Raw genomic sequence first — 21877 nt, forward strand, 5'->3', positions numbered from 1 at the left:
TAATTTGTATTTATTTCCCCTTTGATAGATTTGATAGATCCTTATCCATCCTGGATAAGGAGAGAAACAAAGGCAGAGTTAAGAGGATGGACAGTGAAATGTGATGGGTTCATTAGACTGGAGGTAGAGTAAGGACACTGGAAGGATAAAAGCAATCTGATTGCTGGAAAAGACTCCCAGTGACTCCCTAGTAACCAGGAGACGGTCCAAGGTGCCATCATTACTGTAGGTGGCTGACGTGAACGGTGGGTGTGATTATTAAAGATGAAGAGGTTATCTGCCAGGTCTGGGAGGATGCAGGGATCCGAGTTTCCAGCAATAATGTCCTTGATCTGCATCACAAATACAGTAGATATATTCCTTTAAAGGGAAGGGGCGGATATGGCTACTTGTCTTTTGGGTACTATTGCTGGTAATATGGGTACAATACCCCATCCTATAGCGGAGAGGTCTCTAATTGTACTGATAACTTTTATAAGCACTGGTGCATTGACCTCTGTGAATTACCAGTTAATGAGCTGCTGTGGAGGTGGTTTGTTTGGTTTACTTTCTTGGATGTTAAGGTAACACTCAACCTCAAAAGAAAATAGAAAAAAAGATGAGGAGCTTAGAGAATGCACTGGAGTGTTGAAGTCAGTATGAACCCGTGAATAAATGAATAGTCATACAATTCAGGAAGGAAACGCACAAAAAAGGTAGTTGCTAATAATATTTTAAGGGATTCTTGTGTTCTTCTTTGCATTGTCCTGTTTCCTAAATGTCCAAAATGTGCAGGTAGTACTTTTACAGTTAGGAAAAGTTATTTTTTAAAGTCTAATTCTTTTCTAGGGAATTGAGAGCTTGATTTGATTCCTCCCTTTGTAAGTGAATTTTGTTACTGTGTACTTATCTAACAACCCTGCTGCCCTCTCTAGTAACTCTAAACAACAGGGGTGGGGGTGGGGGACACATTATTTCTTCTTTTATACCGAGAAGAGATATTTGTAACTCAATTGTCTTTCTGCCTTTAATTTCCTTTTCCCTCTCCCCCAGACCAGACAAGAATGTATGGATGAACTGAGCTAAGAGTTCTTTCAGAAAGGATGTACTGCTAGTTTTTCTTTTGCGTTGGTTGGATGGTTCTTAGCTGCACTCACAGAGTGTCCACTGTGACTGGACGATCAATCGACCAATTAATCAATCAATAGATATCTATGTCTATTTCTATATGATTATGAGTTATACTTTCGTGTAGTAATACTAGAAGATGTAAAAACTGAACCAGATGAAATATTTGAATAGCCTCTCATTTTACATAAAATGGCCTAAGAAAAGATTAACAAAGGATTCACCCTGGAGCTATTAATTGTGATCATCTTCAAGGAAAATGTGCTGCCTCACCCCAGAAATCTTCACACATTTAGTTATGGTAACACTATTTAAATGGACATTTGCACATGGGGAAAAATGAATCAAATTGAAATTTCTGTCATCTTATATATATGTTTCTTAAAATGTAACATTCTATTGACTTCACTTCTATACTAATTGTAATTAGTAATTAATTTTGCTCATTAACTCATTGATTATCTTTCTCCAGCACCTGACTACAGATCTAGAAGGATAAAGGACACATCTGTTGTACTCTGATTGCCCAGCACAATATCTAGCCGGTGCACAATACATTTTTTTGAGTGAATGTATGATAATAGAATTATCTGGTGTAAATGGCAGATTCATTACAAAAATACCAAAAAAGCTCAATATTTCCATGCAAGAAAATAAAACTTTGTTAGCTTTTAAAACCCTGAACCTTTTAAACTTGCATTCTATCAATGATAATGGTTTGATAGAAAAGAGAGCATCACTGAATTAGGTACAATGGCTACATCTCAGTGGGGTTTGAGATAATGTAGAAATTTTCTAACATGTGTATCAAGGACTATTCACATATTCTACATGGAGATACTTGTCTCTCTTTACTGGGAATTATATCTACTTGCCGGGTAAGGAGCTTCCCTCACATCACCCACTACTTAAATGCCAGCAAGTGTATCTGTATAGATCTTTCCAACAAGAAGAGAAAAACTTCTTTCTGAAGAAAAGCTACAAATGAAATTATTAAAAATTTTTCTACTTGTATAACTTGCATGGATAAAATTAGCATTGCTCTAAGTGACAATAACTTGGTTATTTTGTTAGAATTCTTTGGTTCTAGTGTATTTTTGGTTTTAAGTAATGGAAATAAGCTCGAACTACCTTAAGAAAACACAAATAATAAAGCAGCAGCAGAAGCAACGAAAGAAAACAGAAAATGTTCTAAGGATTCTGGGACCCACAGACAGGAATATAGTCCTCCCCCTAGAAGAACTGAGAATAAGAAGCTGGACAGGCTCTAGAATCCCACATGCGATTTGTCTCTGTTTCTAGCAAATCAGCTTCATTCTTCTCTCCTGACACACAGACTAGTTTTGTCAGCTCCTGGAGTCACATGGTAATTTAAAGGTTTCCTAAGACTTTTCAATTCATTGTAATTCCAGTCATAAATAGACTTGATGTCTCGGTCTCAAGTACATAATCTTGGGAGAACCTGAATGGTCCACTTTGGATCAGGTGCTGTCCTTGCCCAGTCAGTACCAGGTAACCAGACTCCAGCCTCAGCTGGGATGTGTTGGGATGGGATAGACACTACTTTCTCCCCATAGGAGGCAGTTCCCAAAGAAAGAGATTTAATAACTAATCTACCTAGTAATTTGTTACAAATGTATTGAGATCTTGTTTTGAGAAGAAAGGGATGCAAGCTGTAGAAAATGTTATTTATATCACTAGTTTAATAAATGAACGTTTAATACTATTTAGTAAGCACATATTTGGAGCATCTATTGTGTGCCTGGTGCTGTTATAGAAGTCAGCAGTGAACAAAACATACATCTTATCCCCTGTGAGGCTTCCACTTTAAGTTAATGCAGAACTGCCTTCAGTAAGGCAAAAGAGACTTGAGAATTAAAATGTTCACCTTCTTTCCAGAACTGAATTACAAGTGATCTTTCTTGAAAGAAAATAACAATACCTAGATTAAGGATTCCTAGACTTAGATATTGACTACTAAAAATCATTTTTTGGATAAAATAAAAAATTGGTAAGGACTTAAATAAGGTTTTCTCTATCTCTTAGTTTGTCAACTAAGAGTGTTAAAAACAAGCACACTCATTATTTCACAGAAGGAAAGCTTCTAGTATCTACGCATGTACAGAGAAAGATCACCTCAGAATAAGAGAGAATTTTTTTCCCCTCTAAGAAAGGACATCTGGCTACTAAGTGTCCATATTCACCTGGCAGCTGACTAGGCAGAACCTTTCCCAGGTTCCTAGATCTGCTTTTATAACCATTGTTTTAGACTCCAGACTAAGACTGAGTCAGCCAACAAAACTGGTTTGTCTGTTTTGTCTGAAATTTATTGTTCAATTAGTCATGACATCAAGTCATCATTTGGTGAAGAAAAGAAAAGCTAATGAGAATTACCACTTGCAAAGAGAACTTAAAAAAAATAACTGAACTAACTTATTGATTCAAATCATTGCTATAACAGTTCTAAGGATGCAGTCTTTCTCTTCCCAGAGTACTAAAGATAATTCAAGGTCAAATAGTGATGACATACCATATTTAATAAACTAATTAAACATTTTAATAGTCAAAGCACAGTAGTATTTTAATCAAACAATTAGCTGTGGATAATATACTGGCTGAAAGTTAATTGAAGCAGCTATTCCATTTCAAGAATTTAATTTCTACAAGATCTATAACTTCTAGTAGAAGGACCTTTGGCTTGCTAGAGCAGCGCGATAACTTGTTTAACTTTGTCCTTTAGTTAACTGAATAAGTAGATTGCCAAAATTATAAACACATTCACTATCTTTTATTATCTTGGTTTGCTTTAAAAACATGTGTTGTCCTCTCTATCCATATTCGCACCATAGTCACCACCTCCACAGTATATCTTTTCAAAGCTTTAGGCCCATTTATTAACAAATTCTGCTCTGAAGCTTATCTTTTCCACATGTACCCTAATCTTGTTACTAAAACGGTCTCTTAGCTCAGGTGTCTCAGGGCTGACCAGGCAAAATTTGAAACTTGTCATGGGAACTGGAGTTCAGTTTCACCAATGAAACACTCTGTTGGAATCAGAATGGAAATCAATGCTGAACACTCAGAATATAAGAACTTCTGTGTGCAGAAGCCAATGTTACCAACTTTTCCTATTAACTGGAGGAAAATATTATACAGTATGCTCTTAGCCTAGATCATTTTTCCAGTCTCCAAAAGGGAAACTCGGTAGACAGATCTCAAATTCAATCAAGAAAAACAGAGAAAAGAGGTAGATCAGTATGAAGTACAATTCTTGGTGGGCTTGAGATCTTCTGTTTCAATTTGGACTCAAATCTCAATTGACACAGCTTCTATAAAGAGCAATTTAGGATTAGTAAATTACAAATGTTCAGAATTTGGGTCTAGCAATTCCAATTCTAGTTTATCCTGTGAATGCGACCATTTTCCAAAGCTTTTCATTGCAGCATGATTATAATAAGATTGGCAAAGCCTTTAATATCAATTTTTATGGGATTTCCAATAATTTCTGTACAGTTATGAACCCAGTTCCAATTTGATTGGCTAAAAGTACACTGTTTACATAGCACTAAAAAGAGGTCATTCATGGGGCCTCCCTGGTGGCACTAGGGGTTAAGATGCAACCTATGAAGCTCCCCGCCCCCACTGCAGCACAAGTTCTATCCCCAGCTGAGCAGGGAGCTACCCACATTACGCAGCAGACTCTTCCTGACTCGCCTGTTCCTGACTCGCCTGCTGCTCCCCTCAGCAGTGTACTTCAGTCAATCTGCCTGTTCCGTTCCCCACTCTGTCTCTGGTGAATCCTCTCACCCCCTGCACCTCTGGCCTGTACCCCAGTTCTTGTATGCATAAATAAATCTTTAAAAAAAAAAAGAGATCGTTCATGAAAATATACATTATTTGGATTTATGTTCATAGAGTATCTGTGGGGGAACTTGGGAAACTTTTAATACCGTCCCAGAGGAGGTGAACCAGAAGGCATTTAGACATGCACGGTAGCCTTTTTTTCACTGTACATAACGTTTTGTTACCCTGTGAGTTCTGAGGCATGAAAATGAATTAACATATACATGAAGGAAAAGCCCCCCAAGCTTGATGAGGCAACTGGAAGCATCAACCTTCCAGGCGAATACCCAGTTTCTAGCCATTTTTTTTTTTTTTTGGAGTTTTGATAACTTAAATTTTCTTTTTTTATTATTTAAATATTTTATATAATTCTTACATCTTTTTTCATCTTTGCACAATGTATGCATTTTCATTTTGGTTATATTCCCCATACAATTGCACCTCGCCCCTTATTTTGACTCTAGTTCTTTCTATCCCCGCCCCTCCTCCCCCCGCCCCCAGTGTGTCTCTGGTTTATAGTTGCTTGTTGATTCTGATTTTTACTTTGTATTGATTACTTTTCCCTGGTCCCTATTGAGGTTTTCTAAATTCCTGCTATGAGTGAGACCATCCGGTATTTTCTTTTTCTTTCTGGCTTATTTCGCTGAGCATGATCCCCTCCAGCTCCATCCGTGTTGCTGCAAACTCCATGGGTTTATCTTTTTGATTGCTGAGTAATATTCCATGGTGTATCCGGTTACCTCTGTGACGCAAGGTGAGTGGCCCCACTCCCTTCCGTTTCTGAAATGTACTGCGTTTAGGTGAGGTGTTCAGTCACAGACCTCCTAGCAAACTTGCTTTCCTTACATTAGAGAGTCGGGAGCCAAAGGATCAGCCCAGGTAACACTTTTATCATAGATGAAAATTTATTGCTTTTGCACGTGCTCCGTCGCTACAATGCTGTGGCAACACGGTCACTCAACAGTTCGGATAACCACCACAGCCCCCCGAGATTCCAGTGCACACGCCCCTGCCCGCACCCCACTCGCCTCAGCGAGCCTTGCTCTCCCTCCTTCCCCCCTCCCGCCCCTCCTTTCCTGCTCCCCCACCCAAGTCTTCCTTCCCTCGCTCTCCTCCCGGCCAGCCCGTCCCCACCCCCCCCACTGGCGCCCCCCTAACGTGGCCGCCCGCGTAAGCGCGGAGGCCGCACTGCAGAAGCGCGGGCCTGGAGGCCGCAGGGTCCACTCCTTCCTCTCGTCTCTATGATCCTCTTTGTGACCCGTCGGATGGCGCCGGTGTCCCAGAGTTCCCTGCCCACAGTCCTCCCCTCCGACAGAGGGCAGTGCAAGCAGCCGGCGTTCTCGCGAGAGGCGCGGCGTTCTCGCCCAGGGCTTGAGAGCGCGCGCGTGGGGGCGCCCCGCGCATGCGCCCTCGGCGGTGCGTGGTCGCGGGAGCGACAGGCGGGCCCGGCCGGGCTTCCGAGGGGCGCGCGTGCGCCGTCGCGAGCTCGCCGCTGCCGTGGCCGCCGTGCGGGAGCCGGGCCGGGCCGGGGCGCCGTGCGGGCCGCTGGAATGTTCCGCAAGGCCCGGCGAGTGAACGTGCGCAAGCGGAACGACTCGGAGGAGGAGGAGCGAGAGCGCGACGAGGAGCAGGAGCCGCCGCCGCTGCTGCCGCCGCCGGGCGCGGGCGAGGAGCCGGGCCCCGGCGGCGGCGGCGACCGGGCCCCGGGGGGGACGCGCTGCCGGGCCCGGGGCTGCCGCCGCCCTCCGCGCTGGCCCCGGGCCCCGGCCCCGGCCCCGACGCGGGCGGCGGCTTCCCGGGGGGCGCGGAGCCGGGCAACGGGCTGAAGCCGCGCAAGAGGCCGCGCGAGAACAAAGAGGCGCCGCGGGCCAGCCTGCTGAGCTTCCAGGACGAGGACGAAGGTAACCGCCGCCCCCGCCGCCCGCCCGCCCGCCCGCCCGCCCGCCCGGCCCGCGTTCCCGCGCAGCCGCCGCCGCCTCGCCGCCCCCGGGCTCCCCACCCGGAGGCGGGCGGGCGGCCGGCGGCCGGGCCGGGGCTCGCAGGTGCCCCTCGGGGCCCGCCCGGCCGCTCCCCGGGCCGCGGGAGACCCGGCGCCGGGCTCTGCGCGGGCACGTCCCGCGGGCGCGCGCCTCGTGGCGGGCTTTGGGGTTCGCGCGGGCACCCCGAGCGGGAGGCCCGGCCCCCGCGCCTGACCTTGGGCTCCGGCCCCCGCGCCCGCCGACCTCGGCTTGCGGCGGGGACGTCCTGCCGCCCGGGCGGCCTGGGCTGCGGGGCCGAGACGGGGGGATCCGGGGGGATTCGGGGTGACCCGGGGGCGCGGCCGGCCCCGCGTGCGCCCCGACCTGGGTTTCTGATCCTAACACGCGCCTCCGGTCTGCTGGCGCCCGCTGGGCGACGGTGGTGGAGTCTGTTTTACCGCCGGTTGAGTGTGTGTCGGCCACCGGGGGAGGCGCCGAGGGATGAGAAAGTAAATCAAGACGTTTGGAAACCGCACTCGCGTCTGCGGGAGAGGCTTTCACGTGCCGGGGAGACGCGCAGTTGCCGTCGGCCTTGCAGTTATTTTCTTTACATTTGTGGAGAGTACTGCCCGGTGGTTGTTTTGGGCGCTGCAGGGACTGTTTGGTCAAGTGTTTGCATTTGACTTTAAAATTTTTAAGCCCAAGGTAGTGGATACATCAAAAGTTATATTTGCTCCAGGCTTAATTTTGAAATAACAGTATGTCAGTTGGCGATGGATATAGTAACTCAGCCTTGACAGCGCTGTTGCCAGCACCTTCTGATGTTGGATATTTTGTTTCAGAGACCTTAATACTGAAAGATTTTTTTCCAATGATTTTTTACCACCAACATAAGGATGACTTAGGGATGATAATAATAGAAAAACTTTTTTGAGGTTACATGTACTGTGCCTTTTTAAGAGACTCAGACTTGCATTATTGGAGTTTAATTTGTGCAATTGGCTTCAGTTTTGGAAAGCCTATGACAGCTTTGAAATAACTTCAAATTATGTGATGACTATGGGTGTATGAGTATATATTTGGATGAATGTGAAAAGAATTTGAAAATGTGAGAGTTAAAAGGGAAGATATTGTCTGAAAATTGCAACTACAGATTTCATTTAATTTCTTTTTAAAGAAAATGAAGAAGTTTTTAAAGTGAAGAAATCAAGTTATAGTAAAAAGATAGTAAAATTGCTTAAGAAAGAATATAAAGAAGATCTTGAAAAATCGAAGATTAAGACAGAACTCAACTCATCAGCTGATAGTAAGTACCAATCTAATAGGATCTTTTGAACTGACAAAATAGAAGTTCCTCTCACAGGAATTGAATGGATTTGAGTCATATGTATGTGCATCCATCCGTCCATCCATGCATGCATATTGAGCTTATTCAGTTAAGTCTGAATTGAGTAGAGATACAGTTGGTTTTTTTGTTGTTGTTGTTGTTATAACACAATTGCATTGTAAATGCACTTTGAAAATGCTTACAGAATCATGAGCACTAGAGTGTTTCTGCTGCAGTGAATTTTCCCCTCCCAATTTTCCTACTACAGACTGCTTTCTACAGACAGCTGTTGAACCAGGAAAGGAGGTACCCCACTTCACTCTGAGACTCAGGCTTATTCCCATCGGATGGGGTGCTCTGCTGATTACTGTACTTGTGTTTTATGGAGCCTGGTTTTCTCTTTCTTGGGTGATATTTCCACAGTTCATTTAATTCTTTTTTTTTTTTTTTTAATTTATACAAGCTCTGGGTACAGTTAGAAGTGCGGGAGGGTGAGAGAATCCACCAAAGCCAGAGTGGGGAGCAGAACAGGCAGACTGACGAAGTACACTGCTGAGGGGAGCAGCGGGTGCAGCAGGAGAGGTCTGCACACCACGTGGGACCCTCGCAGGTGGTGGGGGATCGAACAGGCACTGCAGAGGCTACGGGCAGCTTCGTAGCCCAGCGCTCAACCGCTGCACCACCAGGGGAGGCCCCATTTAATTCTTAAAGAATTGTCCATAAGGTTAATGTGGCTAATCTTACTCAGCAGTCTTAAGGGGGATAGACACATGAATGAAGGAAGACTCCTTAGTGTGAGGCACCTGCCTGCATTGTATATGCACTTCTCTCTTGTCCTCTTAAAATCTTAAGTTCAAAGGTTTTAAGCGTTACCTGTGTTTGGGAAAGTGGGTCATTAAAGTATGCTGTGGTCTGCGTTGTTCTTGTGCAAATACCATAGGGAAATCTTTCTCATTTATGGAATTAAAGATAATATTGTTTCCTGGTTTGTAGCTACAGGCACAATGTGAAAAAGTATGTCATAAATTTACAATCTAATTTTGGTGATGACAAACATTAGCTTAAATGTATCCTGCACCCATTGTTTGGTAAAATGTCTGCTGAATGTTTCAAAGGGTAATTACACTTTTTGCTTTAGAGGTGGCATAAGCAATACTTCCCAGATAAAATGGAAGTTGCAGCTGGAACTTTCTTTGATCATTAAAGTTCTAGAAGATAGAAGAGGGAAAGTATGGGGATTTATCCAAGATTAAACTAACACTGTTTTGGAGAAGAACAAGTACCTGACAAGCCAAAGTAAATGATTTGTGGAGGAAGTAGAGGTTTAGGGTGAAAGGTACATTGTTGACAGATTGTGAAGGATGTTTTAGGACCTAGCACCGGGTTTAGAATGGCCATGTGCAGTGACTTGCCAAGATGCTGACATGATAAATGCCTTTTGGAATCTTAACCTGGTATTAGCATGCAGCATGGATTGGCAGGAGAGATTGGAGGCTTAAAGCAGTTTAAATGCAGGAGCCAGCTTTGATCCGCAAATAGTGGCTTTTAAAAGGTCTCAGTTAAGCAACAGTGCGGCTCTTCCTGACTCAGTGGGAACTTGTAAATGAATTAAAAATGTTTGCTGTGCATGTGGATAAAGAAGTGCAAAGAAAGAATTATTTGATAAACCTTCCAAGGGGGAGAATTGGTATGCTTGATGTATGCTTTAGCAACTGGATGGGGAAAAAAGTCAAATTTGAGTTTTTGTGCCAGAGTGACTGTGAGAATAATTATGTATTTTGTACAGAAATAGGGCAGGCAGGTGGGAGGAGAGGACTATTTTTAGGGGAACCACTTATTTTAGAATGTAGGAAACCACCTCATTTTTCCAAATTTCTTGAGAACTGACTGTGTACAGTGGACAAGTAGAAGAAAGGTCAGGGACAGTGAGAACTGAGAAAAGACCATTTACTGTTGGGTTTAGAAAGTGAAGCAAGTATGAAGTTACAAAGCCATCTTCTGTGACTTCTTCCTGGCTTCCACTTTCATAGACTCTTATAGTCTAGTCACCAGATAACTCAGTTAATGGTGGGGTTATGGAACTCTTTCGTTAACTAATGCACAACTTTTCCTACCCCCAGCCTTCCTTAGATAGGCAGAGATGAGTTAAGTTCAAAACAAGGATAGTATTGACTTGGAAGACCTATTTTTAAATGATATTTCTAAAATAATGGCTTCACTTTTAGACTTCAATTTGATTGAAACTAGCCAGTACACATTTGGGGATGTAGGTTTAAGTGTGGTGCTTCTTTGAGGTGATAAAGCCAAAAGTAAATGGAATTGATGAGGGAGATCAAAGGCTTGCACCTGTAGTAAACCTACACAGGGAAGAGAAGAGCATTTATTAACGAGATAAAGGAATCATAAAGACCAAAGGCAAAAGGACAGGAAAACTTCAAGATGATGAGGTTAGTTGTCTGAAATTGTACCAACAAGGTCAGGAGCTGTGAGGAATGAGGATGGCGTATTGACAGGCTTGCTGTGTTTTTTTGTGGTGGTCACCTGGTAAGAGACTGGTCAGTTAGCCAAGCTCTTTGTCCATGGGACTGTTTGGAGAAAGGAGGAGCTTTTGCTAAATTGCTCTTTGATACTGTATGAATAAGCTGTGGCTATAGCCATTGGATGAGCTGAGAGCCCAGAATGGCAGAAGTCTTTTCAAGGCCGTTTGCCAGGGTTGAGGTGTGCATTTGGTGAGGAAGTAGAAGATAGCAGGTCCACAGTGCTGCTTTGGAAACCTTGGCGGTGAGAGAAGTAGATGACAATAAGTAGAAGAACCCAGAAGATATTTTGGTGAGGAGTAGGCCTTGTCTCTTTGTACACAGGAGAATACAGGGGGAACTTGCCCAAGTTCAAGGTAAAGAGAATATTTAGTTGTGAGAGCAGGCTTCCTGAAGCAGTGGTAAAGAAACTGAGGAAGTTCAGCCTAGAAAGGGGTTATTAGCTTATCTTTTTATAATGATGTCTAGAAGGATGATATGTGACCAGTAACAAAGTTTCATTTACCACCTTGCTGTGGACTTAGATTTACCTAAGTAGGAGATACTTGTGAATTTAACAAATCACTGAATCTTTTCAAATTTGCAGAAATCATTCTCTGCCCATATTTGATCCAGTAGAACTTTCACAGTTAGGTTTTAGCTCTCAAAAGACATTTATTTAGTGTTTGATTAGAGCCAGAGGAAATAGTTTTTTTAACCTCATCTAATCCTATACATCTGATAGCGAATTTTATAATCTCACAGCTTCAGAATGCCCCAAGAAAGAGGTCCGTCACTAATGAGGTAGAATGATGAATGAAAACAATTAAAGCACATAAAACAGAATGACCTAAATTTTCTCAGTAAAATTGGGGAGTGGGGAAGGATATTGTTCCTGGGACTGTTATTTAGGGAAATAGAATATGACTTAAGAAGACTCAAGAACCTCTGAGATTTTCTGGTAGGGAACATGCTAGTGAAACAACAGAAGAAAATCATATTTAGAATAAAATTTTGTTTTATTCTTTATAGTCACTGTGCCTATTGTTGCATTGTCACTTTCATGTTACGTGAAACATTCGCGTAAACCACTTGGAGTAAAGAAAAGGAAACTGTTGTTAAGACATGGTGCCTCATGCTGCCTAGTGGCAGGAAAGCAGTCTCGAAACTGGCTGCAGGAGAGCGAGAACTGAGCCCGAGCTCTCCTCTTTCCACATGGTCCAGATGGCTGCTCCCCAGCACCCTTCCTGGCTCTCATGTGGCTTTTAGTGCCACCTGGTCTCTAAATTGTCTCTCTATCCCAGTTCAAGATTCCCCGAAAGAGAATAAGTCAAAATCCATGTTTAGTCACTGAGTCCTGGCTGTGGGTAAATGTGACTACTGGGGGCTCGTTCCTACAGATGGTGGGTGGCAGGAGTGAAGGAGGTGTTCCAAAGTGTGTTCATGCCAGAGAGAGTGATCTGGAGCTAGACTTGGTTGTTGGTGTAAACTGCCTTGAATGGACTTAGGAGCTTAATGGAATACTGACTTAAGAAATGAAATAGGGGGCCTCCCCTGGTAGTGCAGGCCGTTGAGCGCCATGCTGTGAAGCTGTCCACAGCCTCTGCAGCACGGGTTCATTCCCGGCCGGCCGGCGAGGGTCCCAAATGGCGTGGCAGACCTCCCCTGTCATGCCCGCTGCTCTCCTCAGCAGTGTATTTTGTCAGTCTGCCTGTTCTGTTCCCCACGCTGTCTCTGGTGAATCCTCTCACCCTCCTGCGCATCTGGCCTGTACCCCGTTCTTGTATAAATAAATCTTTGAAAAAAAGAAATAGGCCCTCCCCAGCGGCACAGCAGGTTGAGTGCTGCACTCTGAAACTGTCCGCAGCCTCTGCAACACAGGTTCAATTCCCAGCCAGCCAGGGAGAAACCCACATGGCACGGCAGACCTCTCCTGCCTCGCCCGCTGCTCCCCTCAGCAGTGTATTTCATCAGTCTGCCTGTTCTGTTCCCCACTCTGTCAGTGAATTCTCTCACCCTCCCGCACCTCTGACCTGTACTCCAGTTCTTGTATAAATAAATAACTCTTAAAAAAATGGAAAAAAAATAAATAAATAACGCTTTGAAAAGGTACCAGTCATTATCTATGGGGAGGAATAGTTTTGATAAATGAATCAAATTTTTGATGACTAAAGGTAACTTTGAGCAGAGCCTCACATATCCTTGTGTTCCCTGCTATTTTTACCTCCAAAGTGTGTTGACATTTCATTTTTGTACTTCATTGGTTTGAGTTTTATAAAATTAGTTAAGATTCTTCAAACTTGAATGAATTTGAGCCCATAACTGAATAAGAAATACCTCAATTTATGAATTTGGTTTTAAATATATTTTGCTTGCTTATTTAAAAAACATAGATGAACCACCTTTGGACAAGACAGGCCATGTTAAGGAGACCAGTCAGGAAGACGGAGTCGCCGTCAGTGAGCATGGAGAAGAGGAAATGGATATGGAAAGCGAGAAGGAGGAGGAGAAGCCAAAGGCTGGTGGGGCATTTTCAAATGCTTTGTCTTCTCTGAACGTTCTCCGTCCAGGTGTGTACTCACAAGTACTTCCTAGAGCTCAGGTGACCCTTGAAGGATGAATGACCAGTAAGATGTTAAAGAAGCAGCTGGCTAAGCAATATCTCTTATGGGTGTTTCCTTTTGCAAATGAAGGAAAAGAGAACTAGAAACTTCCCGACTTTCCAAAGACATTCTCAGACAGGCAATTTTGTTATCAAAGAAAATGGGGCTTCCAAGTGAATGGATAAATGCTACTAATGTCTTTTTTTATGTATTTCAGATTAAGACTAACTTTCTTAGAACCATTATTCAAACTAAATTATTGTATGTCCATACTTTCTTCCGTTTTTACTTTTCAATAGGAAATGGCTTGCAAATCTAGTCACTGGCTAATCAGCTTTTGAGTAAGTGCTTAGTAGCCACTTTTAAATTATGAGAAGGTAACATTTGACTCATTAATGTTTATAATGTTTAACAATGTTTATTTATTCTTGGTGGTAAAGTTGTGGAAAGTCACATACATAGATATAACCCATTCTAATTGGTACAGTGGCTATGGAAAGCTATTTGTCAAAACGAATCAGTAGGTTTCAAATGTTAATGTGCTCCGATTCTATAATTTCATACTATCTAGAAAATTCATCCCAGGGATCTAATGTTTTCATAATGAACAAAATTTAGGAAAAGATGAGTAGCAGGAAAGGAATGACTTCAAAAATTAAGATGCGTTCACATGATGGGCTGTCATATACTGCTTAAATAACAATTAGGCAAATAAGGCGTTAATTTTTGCTATAGGTAAAGAGGTCATTTGGTTTGATTACACAGTAGATTATGCTTAATCTGTTCCTTAAATGTTGTTAACCGTTATAACTTACATTTCTGCAAAAGAACACTATGGAGAAAGGCTTCTTCTGTCTTAATATGAAGCAAAGGAGGTACAGAATTATATTCATCATGCTTACAGGTGAACTGGGTAACATTGCAAGAGAAATACAATAGAAATCTGATATTTTTACATTCATGAGATTGTTGGGACCTTTTTAAATCCGTTTTCTAAGTTAGGAATATGATTGTGTGTGTGTGTGTGTGTGTGTGTGTGTGCGCGCGTGCGTGCGTGTAATTGCAGGTAAAGCTGCTTTGGTGAATCTCCCACATTTCCATACATACTGCCATTATATTTACTTTCCTTTGTGAATCTGTTTCCATTTAAACTAAGTTAAAAGTAAATCATTTGGATAGCAGGCTCAGTTTGGAAGGGGGCTCCAGCAACCAGCATTGGAATATCACTGTGTACGGGCTGTCTTAATGAGATTATTTTAACCGTCATACTTAGATACTTGATAATGTAATATTGAGATATTTTATGATTCTTACCATTTTTTTTCCAGGAGAAATTCCAGATGCGGCTTTTATACATGCTGCTAGGAAAAAGCGCCAAATGGCCCGGGAATTGGGTGATTTCACGCCTCATGACAGTGAGCCTGGAAAAGGTCGCCTGGTCAGAGAAGATGAGAATGATGCCAGTGATGATGAAGATGATGATGAGAAACGCCGTATAGTTTTTTCTGTAAAAGAAAAGTCACAAAGACAAAAAATTGCCGAGGAAATAGGTAACAGGATTTAATAGTGAGCCCATTCATTACATTGCTGTTAAATGTGATTTCTGACTGTAGTCAAATACAAGTGTCTGCATTTGCTTAACTGTTTTGTGTTAGAGGACTGTTCTTGCTATGGTGCAAATGCCTTACGGAATTTTTTGGAAACTGGCATGACTGTGAAAGCTAATGTTTACTAAACACTCCTGCATGGCTGTTACTGTGCTAAGCAGTTGGCACATGTAAATTTTGTAATCAGCTCATCATTGTTCAAGTGGGTGGGTTTTGTTCTTCCCTATGTTGAGGTGATGTTAAGCTCACAGAGTTTAGGAAACAATCCAAAGATCTAAACTTACAATAATGCTACCTTTTGCCTTGGATTCTGTGGCTAAGATAAGCAAAATCAGGAGTATTAGCTGTAAGAGAGGAATCATGATAGTCATATTAGTAAGATTGAATTAATAACAATGGCTTTGTTTAATTTTTGTGAAGTGTCAGGAAAGCATCTCTGGTATTTATTTTTCTTGGCTACGTATGGCTGCAGGTATTGAGGGGAGTGATGATGATGCTTTAGTGACTGGAGAACAAGATGAAGAACTCAGTCGATGGGAACAGGAGCAGATAAGAAAAGGAATTAATATCCCTCAGGTAAGAAAAAGAATTAAACTTCAAAAATTAAAGGATAAATTAAAAAAGTTTTTTTGTCCATTTTAAAAAAGTGAAAACACTTTGCATATTGAGTCTTTGTCATTCATACAACTTACATAATTAAGAAAATCACTAGCGCTACATACGTAATAAGCTTTTCAAAACTGTATATTTCGTTTTTTATAGTTAGCATATTGGAAAAATTTGTTGTTTCTGAGATAATTTTTTCTCAAAGTGGTCCTTTGACCAGCATTATCTATATCATCTAGGCACTCATTAGAAATGTAAATTCTCACCCTCTTGTGACTCCCTATTTAGAAATTCTGTAGCCCAGTAATAAGACCTCCAGGTGATTTTGGTAACATCTATAGAAAAATTTCTCAGTAATGCAAAAACATTGTAGATTTTAAAAAAACCTTCCTGAATAGTTGTAACAGTTTGTTTTATAAAAGTACACAGTTGAAAAGGATGCATGAACATACATGTTTTTGTTACTAGTGTTTTGAGGCCAAATTTTGCATACATTTGGGTTAAAAAAGTAGGGTCTAGTGAGAAAAAGTCTGGCAAAAGTGTCAGGAGTCTTAGATTGTGATCTCTGCTTGTTCTTTCATTCTGTGACTATGAGAAGTCATTCATCCTCTTGTTGATAAAGTGGTAACCATGGATAATTTTTAATGTCTCTCCAACTCTGAACTTCTTTCATACTGTCTTTCTGAAAATTTATAGAAATAAACTCTTAATCCTCTAAGAGAACATTTTTATGACCCTACTTTTATTTGATTTTGAAGAATTCTACAGTTACTTATTGTAATTACATATTGTTTGGAAAATGTATATGCTTTTCACCCTTAGTTTTTTTGTGTCTTTTTAACCCTAAATGGCTATGATGTCCCCCCACCCCAAAAGTTTTAGCTACTGATTTGATAAATTCCCCTCTTTTTCTCCAGGTTCAAGCAAGTCAGCCCACTGAAGTGAATATGTACTACCAGAACACCTACCAGACAATGCCTTATGGCTCGTCCTATGGCATACCTTACAGTTACACGGCCTATGGATCATCTGATGCCAAATCTCAAAAAACAGATAATACAGTCCCTTTCAAAACTCCCAGTAATGAGATGACTCCCGTTACTATTGATTTGGTAAAGAAACAGCTTAAAGACAGGTAGGGCAGATCAACCTCTTAAAGACCTGTCCTCTAGCTTTCTGTTCCCTCAGGCAACATGTAGTCTGGGGTAGCAGATGCAGAATATCGGCAAAGAAGACTCACTGACCCATCTTCAAAAGCTAAACAGAAGATGACTTCATACTTTGGTCTGCTACCTTCTTGGATTACTTCTGTGGATGCCTCGAAAAGTTATAAAAAAATACCACTCCATGATCTTGTTGAAGACAGTTCTGAGTTTGCACCTCTTGGACTCTGAAAAAGTGTAGTCAAGATATGGGGGGAGAAGCAAAGCAGTGAGATTTTGGTTAGCCCACCAATAACTATATGAAGTCTGTAACCTGCCGTTTTTTGAGAAAAAAGCAGTACAGATGAAAAGATGCAATTCCAAGTATTTTTATATTCTAATAGTGGAACTAAATGCATTATTATTGCTATTGCAAGAGTCCTGACAGCATAGACTTTTGGATGTAAATGTGTTATATTTATCCTTTTGTGTTCTTAAGGTTGGACTCCATGAAAGAATTGCACAAAACAAACCGACAGCAGCATGAGAAACATCTGCAAAGCCGAGTGGACTCTACCAGGGCTATTGAAAGATTAGAAGGGTCTTCTGGGGGTATTGGTGAACGGTATAAATTTTTGCAAGAAATGCGAGGGTATGTCCAAGACTTGCTTGAGTGTTTCAGTGAAAAGGTAAGAATGCAAAAATATTAATCTCTTTGAATAAGGCAAAAATAGGGAAGTCTAGATGGCCTTATGTAGATCATTTCTGTTTGTCTCAGAAAATGAATTCAACTTCAGAAGTGATGAAAAGTCATGCTTCATTTTCTTCACTTCATTAGTGTCATTGTACCTTGGGGGGCAATGTATGGTCTTTGTTGAAAACTGATTAATTCAGAACACTTAACATTTTGGCAAGTCTTGCCTTACTATAGCGGTGTATTGGCTTGCCCTGAATTAATAGACTTCTATGAAGAACTCATCTGATAGCCTTTTCTTTTTTGTGGTTCAGGTCTAAATTTATTTTTAAACTTTCTGCAGGTAATTCTAAGTATACTTAAAATTGCAAAGTTTTAACTAGTTTTATTTTTTAACCTAACATTGATTGCCATTAATAATTTTCATCTAAATACACCTCTGCTTCATCCATTTTCAGAAACCATTCATTGAATATAATTTCATTTCTTCCAAGTTAGCACTTTTTTTTGCATTCTCTTGAGCCATTTATCATTTGCATTTTCGAAACAGAACCTCCTCTATACTCTAACTTCTTCTTAGTTGATTTTTCTTTTTTAAGATGCATTAGTTTAAATGTTTGTGGATACTGCAACCTTATCTTTTAAAAAATTAAAATCTAAGTGTTTTGAATATCCTGTTGCTAAACTTTCAAATGATACAGGATTAGTAGACACATTTTCCCTTTTTCTTGGCTCTGTGAGCATGTAGTGTGGTTAAATGAGCATTTTCATTTTTCAGTATGTTTGTGGATTGCTTTAATACCCTTAGCCAAGGACAAAAGAAACACTATCAGACTGTCTTTCTATGGATCTCAATGGTTCCAGTCAGTTTTTGATTAGATGCATACTGAGCCAGTATTCACCAGGTCTTCCTGTGGGATTTACCATGTTCTTGTCCTTGTCAGCTGATCTTGATCAGCAGCTACATCTGAACCATGCTGTCCCTTCTGACAGATCCGTGGTTCAGGGCGACAAGCCTGAGAGCTAGGAAAGAAACATAAGTTTGAGTCTGCGCAGGGGTCAAGGGTCAAGATAAGAAGTGGACATAACCTGTCAGAGCTAGTACTTGTGTCCTTCCCACCTAAGCCTATGAGCCCGCTGGGCTTGGTAGGAGCTGGCTTCCTCTTAAACAACAGAAAGGATCTTTATTTTAAACTATGCCTTGTGATCTTTACCACAAAGTATAGTATCATGTCTTTCTTTGTTTTTGTGGAGTATCTTGTCCTTCGTTTTGAAATTTGTTTAAACAAACTTCCATGTTCATAATTGCAAACTGAATTCTTAAAAAAGTTGCCAGTGGTTTGATCAACTAGAATATACCATTCCTGAATTAAAGAGGCTAGGAAGGCATCTAGTTCATATAGTTTACACTTGCTATTTTAAAAATAATTCATAGTGTGTTTTCTCATTGCTTATCCTCCTAGAGAAGTCTACTTCAGTTTGTACTAATGTGTTGTAGTACAATGTTATAGAATTATATCAGAGTTACAGCAGTGTTTTCAGAGTTTTCACTACTCTGTAAACTGTAGTTAAAGTGACTGCACTGTAGTTAAAATGAGGTGGATTTTTCTCCCTTTGAAAATAAGTATTTTATTTCATTTTGACATTTTCATGTGCATTCCATTTTATTGAGCGTTGCCAAGTTAATACTATCATAAGTTATGGGGAAACTTTGGAACAATTAGATTTTTAATATTTATTTAAGTTATATTATAAAAACGTCGTTTCAGGTTAAGACTATAAAACAATTATTTTGTTTTTTTCCTCATTATAAAAGTTCAGATAATTGTGAACTTAGAGTTTAAGTTATTTGCAGATTGTTTTAACTTTGCATTGGTTTGTTGCCCTCTAGTCATCTTCCTTGTGTTCTTCGCCTAAACTTTGGTCCTGAAATCATAATAGCCAGTAACAGATTTGAATTTGGAGAAAGAAAAGAAATTGTTATGATGTATTCTCTTGAGCTAAATCACATGAATAAGAGCTAAAATGTGTTTTAGGGCTTTTATTCTGAGGCAGAATTTTAAAAAGGCTTTTAATTCTGTACGATAACAAGCTCGGGTGTGTAGCTCTTATATAAAGTCTCTAGGGTTAAAAGGATTCACCTTAGGTACCTAGGTACATTGGTTTTCAGACCTGCCTGGCTTGAAAAAGCAGAAGGGAGAGTGTAAGTCTCAGTGATATGACAGTCATTACTTAAAAAGTCAGAGTATAGTAATTTTTAAGGAGTCTCTGGGCTCAGCTGTCGAAGATAATCAGTGCAGATTTGGGGACATTGTTGCCCGTAGTGTGGCATATTAAAGACTAAACGACTTGTCAGTTTGACATTTGCTACTTTTGCAATGAAATCATGCAAGTGTATATAAAATTGCTTTTATTAGACATCTTTGTATTCCACCTGCCTTTTTTTATTTTCCATTTACAGTCTGTTCAGTCAGGAAGCTGCTATAACACTTGGTGCCAGTGTTCCCAAACTCTAAATAATGTGTTTTCCATTTGCACTAACCATCAGGAAACTAGAATTTCTGGTTTCCTCAGGTATGTGTGGTGGTCATTAGTGTTTTATGAAAGTTTTATAGCATTTGGTTATAAGTATTTATAAAAGAAAATTTTATGTATTTTTCTATTAAGTTAGGACTCATGTTCTATAGGTTTTTGTATTCATTATGAACCAAGTGAATGCTTAGCTATGGATAGTAACCTGAAAAAATGCATTGCCTTTATGAACCAACAATTCATGTAAAGAATTTTATTATTTTATTATAAAATATGGAAAACAGATAAATTTGAAACGAAGAGAAAAACTTTCTCAGTGTGAGGTATTGATTTTAGGTAGGTTAGTGATAGCCAGAAATTTTATTTGATGTAAACGAATGCAGTTCACATTTAAGATGTGTAAGAAAGCTGCAAAACAGTGTAACATTCCTTTGAGTTCCTTGCTCCATAGGACTGGAGGAGGAACAGGGTACATGTTCAGAATTGGGCAGTGGGCAGATTCCTGTTCTCAGCTGCGACAACAGTGAGGCAGATCATGCTGCTGGAAAATTAAAAGTGTTAAAAGTGAACTTTAAAACATTTTAATTCCAAAGAAAAAGCACTAAAAATTTCAGCATATCTTTACTTGCTCTCTTTAATAATATTAAATGTTAAGTTGCCTAACCAAATTTTTGCTCCAATAACTAGGCACCGGACATTATAGCTCTATATATGGACTGAAAGAAGAAGTGATGTTTCCTAAATATCATAAAATTGAATTGCTGTCTGTGTCCCACTGGGAATTCATGATTGTTCTGTCCCTAGAGGGGGTACTTTTTCAGAAATCCGGAAATAGTATGGAACCCTCAAATAAGTAAGCAGCTGAGGAGTTTGGTGTTACGGAGTGTGTTGTATTTTCACAGGTGCCACTGATTAATGAACTTGAATCAGCAATACATCAGCTGTACAAACAGCGAGCTTCCCGCCTTGTCCAAAGACGACAAGATGATATTAAAGATGAATCTTCGGAGTTTTCAAGCCATTCAAGTCAGTCCATCTTGAAGGTTTTTATTATTCATTAAACAACCTTGTTTACTTAGTACAGCCTAATTGAAAATTAGAGATCTCAAAGCATTTTTATTTAAAAAAGACAAATTTCCTTGCTCTTACCTCAGGTAGATCTAAAATTATAACCTATCTTGAATTACATTTAAGAAAATATCGCTTTGCAAGGGAACTAAAAAACGTTCTAATCTGTCACTCTTTTCTGGGCATATTTTTTCACTATTTAGCATATAGAAGAGACATTATCAATATTTTATCTTAAAGCCACATTGTATTTGACCCTAATTGATTCTCCCCATTTTCATTTTCATCCTGTTCATAACACCAATACAAATGCCCTTGTTGATCACAATGAAAGATACGAATTTTAGGGACTGGGAAATTTTGGAGGGGGAGAAAGGGAACTATGTCATGTAACAATTGATTCAACTCCAAGATTTGGGGAGTTTTGAGTTTAACTTGTATAAATCAAATTTTTTTATGCTTAAATTATTTAATATATGTATAAATTAGTTTGGCTTGGATACTGGGGTTTTTTTTGTTTGTTTTTTTGTTTTTTTAGTGGATGCCTGCAGAATTTTAGTATAAAATTTGGAAATTGAATTTCTTTTCATTATGATGTGTTATGGGAAACCAAAATTAATTGTAAATCTCTTATTAAATAGTTCAGCTGAGGCTCTTTAGTAGCAAGATGTTTTCAACCTTTGATTCCATTTTTCCATGCCTTCATATCCTTGGGTGCTCTAATAAGAACTTTCTGAGCACGGATTTCTTGTCGCTTCTTTTGTCATCTCTTTGTTGCCCATGTCAGCAGTTCTCAAATGGAAATGTGCATCAGATTTACCCATCATGTTAATTTAAAATGCAGATTTCCTGGTCCAGTCCCCAAAGATTCTTA

At 40.4% G+C, this 21877-nt stretch overlaps 1 protein-coding gene across 1 annotated transcript in view; it reads left to right on the forward strand.

Annotated features, from left to right (window-relative positions):
- Nucleotides 1–6483: 6483 nt before the first annotated feature.
- Nucleotides 6484–21877, forward strand: part of PAXBP1 (PAX3 and PAX7 binding protein 1) — a 30447-nt gene continuing 15053 nt past the window's right edge. The window contains 9 exon segments of the mRNA XM_037525021.1: nt 6484–6660; nt 6663–6851; nt 8086–8214; nt 13145–13321; nt 14683–14904; nt 15434–15537; nt 16485–16702; nt 17209–17398; nt 20838–20961. Coding sequence (XP_037380918.1) covers nt 6501–6660; nt 6663–6851; nt 8086–8214; nt 13145–13321; nt 14683–14904; nt 15434–15537; nt 16485–16702; nt 17209–17398; nt 20838–20961 — 1513 coding nt within the window. The 5' untranslated portion in view covers nt 6484–6500.

Source organism: Talpa occidentalis, unplaced genomic scaffold (assembly GCF_014898055.3).
Source record: "Talpa occidentalis isolate TD23 unplaced genomic scaffold, MPIMG_talOcc4v2.1 talOcc4.4, whole genome shotgun sequence".
Lineage (NCBI taxonomy): Eukaryota > Metazoa > Chordata > Mammalia > Eulipotyphla > Talpidae > Talpa > Talpa occidentalis.